Below are 12,928 nucleotides of genomic sequence, written 5' to 3'. Positions count from 1 at the left end.
GCACTACTGTTAGCAAGTCAAAAATATTTTGTCTGCAATGTATTTACTGAGATCATCGTAACTACGTTGCCAACATAAATTTATCTATTATAGCTTAACAATGGTGTAAAGCAGTGGATCACCTCAGTAAGTACCACTTCCTCATATGAAGCAGTTAATACAGAAGAAGGATTGTCACGGATTGTGGCAGAGGATAGAAGGTTGAAGACCATTATGATGGAACCTACAACACAGGATAAATCACTAGATACAAAAGCAAAGTCATAAATAACAAAAGCTTATTGCGATATCAGCTCTTCTAGAGATTTCACAGTTCTGGTTATGGTAAGTAATAGGGGATGGGACAGCGGACATCACTTGATATTCTGCTCTGCACTGAAGATGAGATTTTTCCATTTGACAATCACTGGAGAATACAGCATGGAAACAGGGAGGTTAATTCTTTAACAATGACATTCAAACACGTGCCGTTATAACTGCAAAGGTCAGAATATGAGACAATCTGTAACTTATTTACAGCTGTAATAATAGCAAACACTCTTTCCTTTAAAATCATTTTAATGTATCAGTTGCAAATCTAAAAAGTAGTGTTAATGTGTAATTCATCAGAGAGGATTAGGCACAGTTTAAAAAGCCAGTATTGCCAAATCCAATGAATATGTCTCAAAAGATCATATACTGAAATCTAACAAGAGACAACAAAAATCAAGTGACCAACCATTTGCTTCTTTTTGGCACTGTGGTGTGTATTCAAAAATCAAATTACCACAATAGTGCTTTTGGGATCTTAATCCGACTTCCTGCATAAAACAACCTACAAGACTTCCTTGAAGTAGTACTGAAATGGAGCCTTTCTTGTTAGAAAGTATCAAATCCTAGTTTAGACATAGTGAAGAATCTACCAAAAAGCTCTGATAAAATGTTCCAATGAATCATTAACCTCATCCTTTACAATTTGTAAATTTTTATTTCCTTTTTTTTAGTCTGAATATTTCTAGTTTCAACTTTAAGCCACTGGATTTTGCTTCATCTTTTACCAATAGATTAAAATGCCTCTATTCCCCAGGTAAGCCAGCAAAGAATTAAGTTCCTAAACCTTCCCTAAAAGAGACTACACTTCACAGCTGGTCACTGTGTTTCCAAATCTTCAATCACGTTCAGTTTTCCTCTCTGAATAACCTCCTTGATTTGTGAATACAAGATGGTGAGATGTTATACTGGAAGATCTGACTAATAAACACGGGGACAATGTATTTATGTTACTAAATGATACTACCCTATGTCGGCTTCTGGAGCCAAGAACATCATCAGCACTTCCAGCCATTTTACATTACAGGGAGCTTGTCTCAGCTACCCACAATGACTAAGGTTTTTAAGTCATTGTTTCCAGGGATAATGTAAGGGAAACTATTAAACATTGACCACACACCCTGTTCTTAGATGTATTGCTTTACATACATACTGAAATAAATATTGTTTGTGCCCACCTTAAGAAGAAATCCAAATCACTCTGAGTGGACAGCTATTTTAATCATTAATTGGCAACAATCTGGACAATTAATAAATATTAGGGGAAAGCTGTGATTTCTGTTTTCTTTCAAGGTTGTTGACAAAAGTTTATAGCAATGCAATGACAAGAACCAGTCCCTAAAGGACCTAAGCAGAGTAACTACTCCTCATTCAAAACCATATTTCATAACCTTCAGTTATCCAACTTTATACCCATTTAATGTGAGTCATATTAATACTGTATTGTTCTAACTTCTTACTGGTGAGCGAGCTACAGAAATACATTCCTTCTGCCTATCATCCACATAAGCCTGCATTTTGTCTTCTGTGGGAGAATTCTGTAAAAGCATGTAATAAACATCCCTCAGAAGGGATATGAATGTAGACTTGACAAACAGAAATGGAGCTGTGCAACAATCTTAACCACAGCTACTCTGATAACCAGGTTTTTATAAATGCTAACATTTTCAAGATGTCTCCAGCTTACTGAGCACAAACATGAAAAGGTCACTGGTACAAAGATCTTAAATTTTTAAAAAACATTTTCTAAAAAGGATACAAGTCTGAACACTACCTATGATTTATAAACATAAAAAGTATCAGTCTTCTCTTTGGACTGTGAAATGCTAAATTTTATCTCTCCTAGCAGAACATGATACCCTGACAACTACACTCACCACATCTGAAGGCAGATCTTGTTGGGGCCTCATTGCAGGAATTCAGGGTTTTGTTCACATAATAACATGTTTCTTTTGCCTGAAGATACCTCAGTGGGTGTAACTGATCTCTGCACAGGGAGACTGTGGCAGACTCATCCACAGTAGGATGAGTAAGTCCTTTTAATCTTTCTTAGCTGCCCACAAACCACGTCACTGTAATCCATCTGAAAAACTCCAGAACTGTGCCTCAAAGTAAGCCAGAGAAGGTTACCCTTTTTGCTTATTAAAAGAAAAATCAAGAGCTTTGAAAGTCAGAAATTTTTATTGCTCTTGCCTTTCAAAGGCCTAATTGTGAGACTGAAATGTTTCACAGGCCAAGTTTTAGAGGTTTCTCTTGTACCTTCAGGAACGACAGACTGCTTGCTAGTACCTGCAGTTACTGGGGAGATGATGGTAATTCACCTGGTAACAGGGGAACAATCCACAGACAGTTTAACTATCCTATGCACTGACCTTCTTTAAGCATTGCAAGGAAGGAAAATTTTTGTCTTCTTCCTATGACACTTTGTCCTCTATGAGGCAGTGGCTGTTTCTAAACATCACTTTTGATTCTGCAGGACTGTGTCCACAAATGGACATGCGCCCCTCCCAGACCTTGAGCTCCTCTGTCATTCCCTGCAAAACACTCCTCTGCTGTAGCACAAACCAAGACTGCCGCATGCATGTGTGTGTCTGTCTGTCTGCTGGAAAGCAACTGTGCAAGATGGGGCATCTTCCCTCTTATTGCCTGCTGATTTTTTATGCTGTTCCAACCTTCTTCAGAAACCCAAGGGTGTTTTGAGTTCAATAGGAAAATCCGAGGCCAATAAAAAAAATCTATTTAAATTCTTTTTTAAATCTTCTGATAGCCCTGTGTAAAGGAAATAAAGCACCTCAGGAAGCTTTGGCAGTGTTATGCAGGCAGGCAGGGACTCAGACATGATATACCTCTGGCTGCCTTAGAAAAGTAGAACCCCCAGCTGTGAAGATCATCTAACAGTAAAGATAGGAAGAATAGCTCTGTGCTCTGTAAAATATATATGTACATATATTAGAGCATCAAGACAAAGGTATGAGGAGCTATGGACTGCAAATGTGCAGTTCAGAAAGCATGTCTTGATATTCATTTTGGAGACATCCTAAAAGCATAAAAATAGGAGTTCCTGGTTTATTTTTGAAGTTCCGACCTGTTCCACTTTAGTTTCCCCTCTTCTACTTATTAAGCCGTTTTCCCATCCTCCATGTCACAGTGAGGCACTGTCAACAATTTCAAGAGACCTGGGCAGAGAACTAGAACAGGTCCATTGCCAGACTCGTTTCCAGTTTTTGTTTCTACCTATTTACCCAAAATGCAGAAAATGCAAGACTGTCTCAGTGCACCTACAGTCCTCCAGAACTGTTTCTACAACCTTCCCGGCACTCACCCTGCACCACTGTTACTAATGCTCAAATTGTGCTACCTTCTCCAGGTAAAAACCTCAAGATTCTTCAGTCTCATGTGACTTGTCACCTTCCACATTGCCCACAACAGGGTAGCAGGGGCAAATACCATTTCCACCTGACAGCCTGTTTCTATTACTGGCACGCATAGGTCTGAAAAGTCCAAATCACTATCTGGATCACTCTCAAAAGCTTCTCAGGGCTCGCTTAGTCTTAGTTCAGAGAATAAGAAAGACTGGAATGGCAGCAGTCACTCTCCTTCAGCATGAGTATAAGAAATCTCTTTGGCAAAGCACGGTAAAAATCACTACTGAATTAAGCTAAATCAGCACCAAGCCTTCTTATTTTGGACTCTGGAGGCTTTACCCACTCAATGCTAAATGTCCAAAATAAGAAAGAATTAAGGAAATTCATCACATGATAATAAGTATGAAAGTTAATCTAGCTATAGTGCTGTTAAGTGAAGTTGTAATGCAGCATTTCTAAGATCATATAACATAATACAGAAAAATACAAGAACAACATATGCTATACAATCCATCCATTAGACAAAGAAAAAAAAAACCCAACTCTATCAAAAGCCAAGATAGATTATTCTGCTGCGTGGTAACAGAGGTCACCATCACTTCACACACAAGAAGAATCCTTCAAGTGCTGGGACAGCACTGCACTCATCATCTTCTACTTTGTTTCAACTTAATGTGGAAAATTTTGTTCACAGACATGGATAAGAAAGGAAATTTCAAGTTCAGACTGTCCTGAGAATAGTATTAGAGATTCATTGCCACTGTTAAAAGTCTTTGCCAAAAGCTCATAGAAACTTCAAGAAAACAATTCTGAGATCTAGTTATCACTCCAGAACGCACAAAATCATTTAAAACTTACTGAAAATTCCAACTGTCTCTCAGATCTTGCAGTTAACCAGTCTTTTAAGAAAATTTACTATCACATGTTTCAACAGTGCTTTAATCTCACTTCCCACTTCTACAAAATTAGTCTCTAGATGCCATAACTGTGAAAGAAACTTCAAAATACAATACGTGCAACTTAGAGAGACACCTGCCTGGGATTACAAACAGCCCAAGAGAAGAGCTCTGAAATATGAAAAGAAATTTAGCAGGGGATAAGTCAGGTAACAATGCTGTTTTACAGCACCGTCAGGAGCAGTTTTGCTCTTGAAAGCAATAAGCAATCGTATCATGAAGAACCAATGACAGAGAAAGCCTTAAGTCAAATGATAGTGTTAGTAGGAACGGAACGGCATCTACATCCCTGAAGGCAACTGTATGCTTAAAATGTTGGAGATGCAGTTTTATCAATGTCATGTGAAAATAAATCAGCTTGGTAAAGCCCAAATAGGCTACCATGAAATATTTTGGTCAAATAATTTTTCAAAATGTGGCCCACATGCATTGTTGCTTTAAAAGCAGTGCGTAAAGGGTATTTTCCTATTCACCAAATGCTAAGTCATGTGTCTTTGCAAACAAACTAAAATGTAGTGCAAGAGTCAAGGACAGGAGCAGCTCTGTCATACCAATTCTGGCAAAATTAGTAAATCTGCATTTGATCCTAATTCATGTAACATTCATCTCTTTAAGGTATAACCTTAATCTCTGCAGCTCTCTATACAGCACACAAACATCAAGTATTTCTTCCCCACAGATCAGCTAACACACTAAACCTACTATTAAATCAGCTGAAGTATTTTAACATGGCTTAAGGTAAAATCTATTACAATGAACAAATACAGCCAACGTATCCATTCTAAATCCAGGAACAGACGTATTAGTACAGGCTTCAAGAAACCTACTTTTTTGTGCATTCTGGGAATGAAATGATCAGAGGCCACTGAAACCACATTCACTGAAATGTGTATGGAAGCCATTCAAACCCTCAGCACTCCAACTCGAAATACCAGGTTATCCCAGAGATGGTATCTATGAGTGCGCTATGAAGAAAATCAAAATTTTATCACACAATCACTGCATCGTAATGAGCACCCCAAAAGAAAGATATTAACATGTTCATCATCTTTTTTATTTTCATATTTTCTCATTTCAGGTGTTTACTTGGCCCTCGGTGGTCTACTGCCTTTTTATGTTCATGTAAAGAACCTACGTTTTTTAATTTATTTATCTTATTAACACAAATACGTTCAAAAAAGCCATTTCTCCCTATGATCTCTGTTATTATTCTACAGTCATACCTTTATAAGCAAATGCTTTACACTTGACCTAAAAGGGAAGTGCTATTCTGTATAATTACAGAATTTCTAAGATTTTACACACACAGGCATTATTACAGTGAAACAATCAAAACCTTGTCTAATTTTGAATTCTGCCTCAAGAGCATCACACAGCCAAGCTCACAACCACTGGTCCACACAGTGAATTAATTACTAATCCTTGTCAGATAAGGACTGACTCATAACTTGAATTACAAGTGTTTTACAGTATTTCTTTAAACAGTACTAAGCAAAGTTTTAAACGTGTCAACACTGACTAATTTTTAAAGACTGTTGCCCACAACATTTCAGATGCTTAACCATTGGTGGGAAGGAGCTATCGCTATTTATCTAAAAGTTAATGTGCTTGTCAAAAACATGTACAAAGTCTGACAGCAAAAATGGGCCCAAAAAAGACAGAACGTAAAAGGAAAAAACACAAGCTGAACATTTTACCTCACTGTCTGGGCTGGGCTGGATAACTTCCCAGGTCTGAGAGTCCACGTCATAGCAGTGAAGCTCATTGGGCAGCGTGTTATCTGCAGCACCACCAAACACGTAGAGATGCCGGTCGAATGCAACCATTGTGTGGCCGTATCTTCGCTGTGGAGGAGGAGGGGAGCCTCGAAGTAAGTGCTCGGTAGGAATTCGTGTCCAACTGAGACATTAAACATGAAACAGTGTGGTTTTTTACAATTATTTTCTGCAAAGTAAGTTTCCTAACTCTCAGGTTGTAAGAATAAAGAAGAGGAGCTCTGTTACAGTAGTTATTCAACCTGCATGAGCTCAGATGATGATTAATCCTGCAGATTTCTCAGAGACCTACGTCAGCTCTGTGTTGCCGAACTTCTAGCTGAAAATGTGATAAAGGCAACATGGTTCCGTAACCCAGATGTACTTATGTAAACCCCAGCAGCTCAAAGACCACAACTCAGGAAGGAATTGGTGATCTACTAATACACATCTTAACAGCTAACCTTTCTAAGTAAAGGGCACCATTCTGATACCATATCCCATTTTGATAAGGCATCGCTTATTCACTATGGTAGCATGATTTCAGCCAAGGTCTGGAGGCCATTAGGTGTTGTTTCAGTTGTGGTTCCACTTCAGCCAGTAACCAGACCAACCAGGTTGTCAGAACAAACCAGTGCATCTGTATTCTCACTTTTTCGCATTTTTATCCCATCAGAGTGGCCACATTTTCAGAGCAATGGTCGACACTCTGAGTCAAGTCACACCAAACTGAATACTCAAGAGTTAAAAAAAATACCATGCATTTTACATTTCCCAATAATTTCGCTATGAACTGGTATTTCACAGGACCTCTGGCTGGTTTTAACCAGAGATTCACATAACAACTTTTAGGGAGGTAGTATTTGGCATCCCACTCGGAATACACTAAGATTCATGCTTATTGTTTAAAGTCAATCTACTAAACTTCGTTCATCTGCTGAAAAAGACCTATCTGATGCACATGGCAAACAACAAAGTCTTATTTAAAACAGTCCATATTTTATCTTATCTACCCTTCCTCGTCATGAGATGCAGTATTCCTCCTCAATATCCTTAAGTCTGTGCATTTCTCAACTCAAGTTGTCAAGGATTATGTGGATTTTGTGCGATTTAACTGGCTACACTTACATCTTTTCCTTGAATTCAAACTGAAAGAGATTATTGGTAATTTTTGCTCCACTCTGGCCAGAGAAAACAAACATCTTGTCTTTGCAAACAGCCACGGGAAAATTACAGCATGAAGGAGGAATTTCACCACTTTGTTCAATCTGAAATATAACAAAGTTCAAAATTAAAAATGTATTATTGTAGTGCACTACGCATGTTGAGTATGCTGCAGGACCACGCAATACATCAGCAGACAGACAGACCACATGGCAGCGATGTGTGCAGACAATCAAGTCCCTATAAATCTGGCTACGGGTAATCAACTAATGCTGTGCTTACACGTCTGCACGGACTAATTCTACTGTGGATAAAAAGGATGGGAGGCCACATTTCTAAAGCCCCTGATACTATGAGGATCAGGACTCTGATCTTGATAGCCAGTCAGCAAAGCTCCCAGTCTATGGCAGTAGTTAAAGTGGGAAATGCAGTCTGTTTTTATAGGGGGCACAGCAGAGCCACCATGGGCAGTCTAGGACTAGCTCACAGATTCATAAGCAAAAATCACACTTTAATATACACTTGGTTTTCCAAATACACAAACAAAATCAAATTTGAACTGTTTCTTTTCATCTGTGTGACAAATACATTCTGAAGGGAGAGCAGTGCAGTCCAGCATAGGAAATTTTAAATAATTGTGTATGAAAACCAAAAAAGAAAATTCTATGTTAGTTGAAATTAAAGCTTCTTACCTCTTCCCAGCATGTTAGCTCTCTATCCTGTAGGCCAATTGTCCACATATCATTTAACCTATGTTATAACACAAAAACCGCTTGATTTGAAACAGTTCATTTTTGGTAATTTTTAGCTCATGGAGTTGAAAGGACAGAGATGCTATTTTATCAGCATTCCTTCTCCTGCACAGGAAGAATCTTCTACTTCCACTAGTAGATAAAAAACCTATTTGAATATTTTTGTCCTATACCTAAATTTTATACCACGACCTCAGCTTGCTTTAGCATCCTTCCGGTTACAAGTATACAAGTATACTACAGTTAACTGTTACACACATCAACTCTGCTTGGAGCTTAAGGATTTGAGGCTATTTAATCTCCAGGATTTTTACAGAAATACCCCTTGTTACCCTGCCTTCTTCTACCCGTCCCTGCTAACCCCTGAGACTGGCCACAGTAATTATTTATGTGGCTGAATCCTACCTTAAATACGTAAAAGAGGACGAAGTGGGTAACCTGACACATCACTGACTACTACATATCCGACTATGCTTTTCCCAGTACAAGTTACTCACAGTAACTACAGATGCTTCCTTTGTTTAAATCTGCCTGGAGGCTCATGTTCCACAAAAAGACTTTTTTTAATGTGATTAGGCATATTTAACATAAATTAGACAGCTCCTCTCACCCAATCCCTCCTTCCAGCTACCCAAGGTCCTTGGGGAACTCCTAAGCTGGAACTGAGCAGTGCCAGAGAGTCATGCATCTTTCTCCAATTCTTCTTCCAGAAATAAAATAAAAAAATCCCATCTGTTTTTCCAATTAACAGCAGTTCTCCTGCAGACTTTGAGGAGCTGGTAACTTTTCTGCAGATCCTCCTCAGAAGAGGAGGCAACCCAGGACATTGAGACAGCTCCTAGTTTGTGACAATCTCTATATGCTCTCACAATGCAAATACTGTGCATCAACATAAAATTCACAAGTTCATCAGGACAGAAAAAAATTACGCGTGCAGAATTGATTCTTCCCTGATAGACTAATAGCAAAAGCAAAGAGCTGCCATCTCGGACAAAGCACCAGACTCTCCCTAACTTCTCAGTACCACACATTTCCAGTCTTTTCCCATCCAAAATCTCATCTCCCCTCAACCTAAATAATATCACGTATTTTCAGGGAAAAAGCTAACATGTTGCTCTTAGTTCTGTCACACGACTTCACAGAAAATCTAGGCTTTGCTCTGTAAGTCTTCAGCAACATCAGAAGGCCTGTGGCGGATATCTTTTGAGAAATGCTCATTTGCCAAATTTCAAAAATTGTTTAGCATCTTTACAGCCAAGAAGGCTGTCAAATTATATATCCACAGCCATTCTGAATCACCAGATTTTTAGGTTTTAAACACATACTTACTTGAACATGAACTGGTGAATTGCAAAAATGTAATGCTCAACAACAGGCTGGGTTTTGCAAAGCTCCAGTTATGTGTTTAAATCACTTAGTATATGAAAACGTCTCTAAAGAGGTGAAAAGTGAGGGAGTGGGATTTTACAGAAGCACCCAAGGAGAGAACGATCCCACTACATACCGTGCATTGCCATCATATCCTGCAAAGATCCACAGCTTGTCACTATACACTGTTGCGCCATGAGCTGACCTAGCAACTGGCAATCTACAATTCAGAAAATTAAGAAAAAAAAATATTCTTAAATCACCGGCAGAGGTGCTGTAAGAAGGATCTGTGTGACAGCTAAAATGCACATGTAAGAAGAATGATGTCCCCTACACAAAATGGCTTCAAGCCACGAAATTGCTTCTGTCATACATCCTCAAAACATAAAGCAAGCCTCTGAAGGGTACATTTTAGAATTTTACACTCTGCTTCCCTCATTAGAGAAAAATTACCTTAATGCATACAGAAAAAGAAAAGAAAAAAAAAAAATCCCAACTAATTCCTTGCCAGGCCTCAAATACTCTTAAATTATTTTATGGATAGTAGCTAAATAGCGGGACAATTAATAGCACTATCATTATAGCAAAGTAGCAATCCACTTGTGCTATAAAAATCCCGTGCATGTTTTCACACACTGAGAAGGTGGAACACTTAAACAAGAGCCAGGACAGAGCTCACAATGCTTATTTAGGATTGTTTAGTGAGGTGTTCCTGAGATGCACTGCCCACAATAAAAGATCAAACCTATGATTTCTCTTTCCCAATCTTTGTTGTTTTTACTAAATCAGCCAAGAAGCGTTGAACAAAACTGTGATGCCACAAGGCCAGGAGATGTAACGTTAGCTTTTCTGAGGTCATTTGTGCAGTATGCACTTGTAACTGTGGGGAAAGAAAAGGACATTTGAGTTCATAAAATATGAATGAGAATTACTCTCCAAAATGTCTGAAGTTGTTAGATTAACCAGAAAGAGAAATTTATAATGTGGTCTATGTTCTAAAACATAACATATGTTCATCAGAGGTGAGCAACAGTAACTTAAGAATAGATTGTGCATTCCCATCCCTTTCTACAAATCACAATAAGAAATGTTCCCTTCCCTCTCCCCACTAAATTCAGCACTTCAGAAACTTCAAATGCGTAATGAACTGTGGGTAAAGACACAGTATGTCCCATACATGGCTGTGGTAAACATTAAGTGGTTGGGTCAAAATCAGTGTCACGGGTAACATCCTGAAACGTGCACAAAGTCGACTTTAAGAAGTAATGTGTTACTGCTTTTGATTTTGCCTTGGAAAGCTGAATCTCGGGAACCTGTGTTCAACAGATCCCAAGATACATCATCAACTCATTCATCTGCTTCTGAATTTATTTGTGTGCACACGCATCACCTTGGCAATTGAATTTGGCAATTCAAGCGCCAAGGCGCTCCAAGAAAGTCCAACTTTAATCAGAAAAGAATGTCTAGATTTAATGACAAATAAGCTTCAAATTGGTCTCTGATAAAACTAAATTGAAACTATGAGAGATTAACAGATTTTGTGCTATCCTTGAAAAATAAACAATTCAAAAGAAAAACTTTCCTTTGCTCCCATCCCTTCTGTCACAGAAATGAAACATGAAGAATGGGTTTTGGTCAAATTTCTAATATAGTACACCCTGGAATGGAGGCCTTGCAAAAAAACTCCTTCAAACATACAGAAAACTTTAATCAAGAAAGTAGAGCAGAAATTGTCCTGCAGCCTTAATATTAGCATTGTAACTAATTCTAACTGTGCCATTTTAAATGTTTGCTGACTTATACTCAAATCCCCTTGAAGAGTGGGCTAATGATGCCAGCTCCTTACCTTCCTTCAGTCTTCCACTCTGTCCACTGTCCAGTTGCAAACTTATATTCAAAGAGATCATTTTTATTCTTCAGGTTGGAATTGGAATAAATGTCTCCAGTATAGCCACCTGGGCAACAACAAATCCGACTCAAATGCAATACAGCATACATGCTTCTAGTCATTATATTAGAAGAAAACTTAAGTTTAGACTGCACAGAGGGAAGGTATTTGGCTAATGGACTACTACAGGTGGGAGACTTCTCCTCTACCCCTACCCTACACTACGGTAATATGTTTCAAGTCTTTTTTACTTTAGACAAAACAGCCAAAGTATTTCCATGCTAAAGTAGAAATCACGGTCAGCTGTGGAAAATACTGGATTTGCTACTGTATAAGATCTTTCGACACTTCCTAAAAATATCTCATTCTTTTTTCAAAACAATACTACCAGCACATCTATCATTCCAAGTGCGCACAACTGTAATCTGCCACTGTCTTACCAAACACAAACATGCTGCTCCCATAGACCACAGCTGAGTGGTGGTATCGTGGTGCTGGCGGGGTCCCCGTGGTGAAAGCCCTGCACGACATTTAGAACAGCAGCAATCAAACACCCTTGTCATGCTTCAGGCACTCAAAGCTATTGTGCAGATTCAAAAAAGAAACAATTGTTAAAAGTTACTCTATTGTTCTTGAGCGTTTTCAGTGGGTTTGATTTCTTAATTATACTGCCCAAGATTTTATGACAGACTTAACACTATAAGCACAAACGGCTACAAACACAACGCTGCTGAAATCTGCTTGACAGAGATAGCACGTGAGGCACAGGTAAGACAACAGGCTGCACAGTCCAGAGCAAAGGAGCGAAGCAAAGACATCTGTGAGCCGCCCCTGGCATCTTTCCTGCCCTGAGGGGCTGCAGCAGCCCAGTCCCTCCGCCCCACGCATCCTTTCAGCACTCTCACAGGGTGTCTGAACAGTGGCAACCCGTGGCTCTCTGTCCGTCGCTGTACTGCCCAGCATCCCCTCACAGACAGGAGCTGTGCGGGGGCACTCCATATCCCTGACAGCTCAGCCACACTGCAGGCTTCCAGAAGTCAGCTGTGACAGCACTTGGGGGGGGGGGGTGGTGATGCTTCCCCTTGGATGCTCCGGTAGAGCCCCCAGCTTTTACACCTGGGCCCGAGCTGCTGAGGGAAGAAGCATCTCCCGGCCTTGCCAGCAGCCGGGCAGGCAGGGAAGGGGCGAGCCCGGCGAGCACCGCGCAGCCCACCTGCACCACGAGCAATCCTTCACGTCGAAGCGCAGCAGGTCGTTCAGCATCGTCTTCCTGCGGGGAGGAACGGGAGAGGCGGCTGAGCTGGGCCGCGGAGCCGGCGAGGGGCAGCCCCGCTCCCCTCAGGCCCGGGGGGGCCTGCTCCCCTCGGCGCTC

At 39.9% G+C, this 12,928-nt stretch overlaps 1 protein-coding gene across 1 annotated transcript in view; it reads right to left on the bottom strand.

Moving 5' to 3' along the window:
- LZTR1 (leucine-zipper-like transcription regulator 1) overlaps positions 1-12,928 on the bottom strand; it is a 38,895-nt gene that overhangs the window by 24,313 nt on the left and 1,654 nt on the right. Inside the window, exons 2-8 of the mRNA XM_010584752.1 lie at positions 12,770-12,856; positions 11,997-12,076; positions 11,515-11,623; positions 9,805-9,888; positions 8,241-8,298; positions 7,513-7,652; positions 6,328-6,529 (exon numbers count right to left, since the gene is read on the bottom strand). Coding sequence (XP_010583054.1) covers positions 6,328-6,529; positions 7,513-7,652; positions 8,241-8,298; positions 9,805-9,888; positions 11,515-11,623; positions 11,997-12,076; positions 12,770-12,856 — 760 coding nt within the window. The remainder of the gene's footprint in view (positions 1-6,327; positions 6,530-7,512; positions 7,653-8,240; positions 8,299-9,804; positions 9,889-11,514; positions 11,624-11,996; positions 12,077-12,769; positions 12,857-12,928) is intronic.

This window comes from Haliaeetus leucocephalus, unplaced genomic scaffold, assembly GCF_000737465.1.
Source record: "Haliaeetus leucocephalus isolate CR32 unplaced genomic scaffold, Haliaeetus_leucocephalus-4.0 Scaffold1000, whole genome shotgun sequence".
Taxonomy (NCBI): Eukaryota; Metazoa; Chordata; class Aves; order Accipitriformes; family Accipitridae; genus Haliaeetus; species Haliaeetus leucocephalus.
The sequence above is the reverse complement of the archived record's forward strand: the minus strand, read 5'-3'. Positions and strand labels throughout refer to the sequence as shown.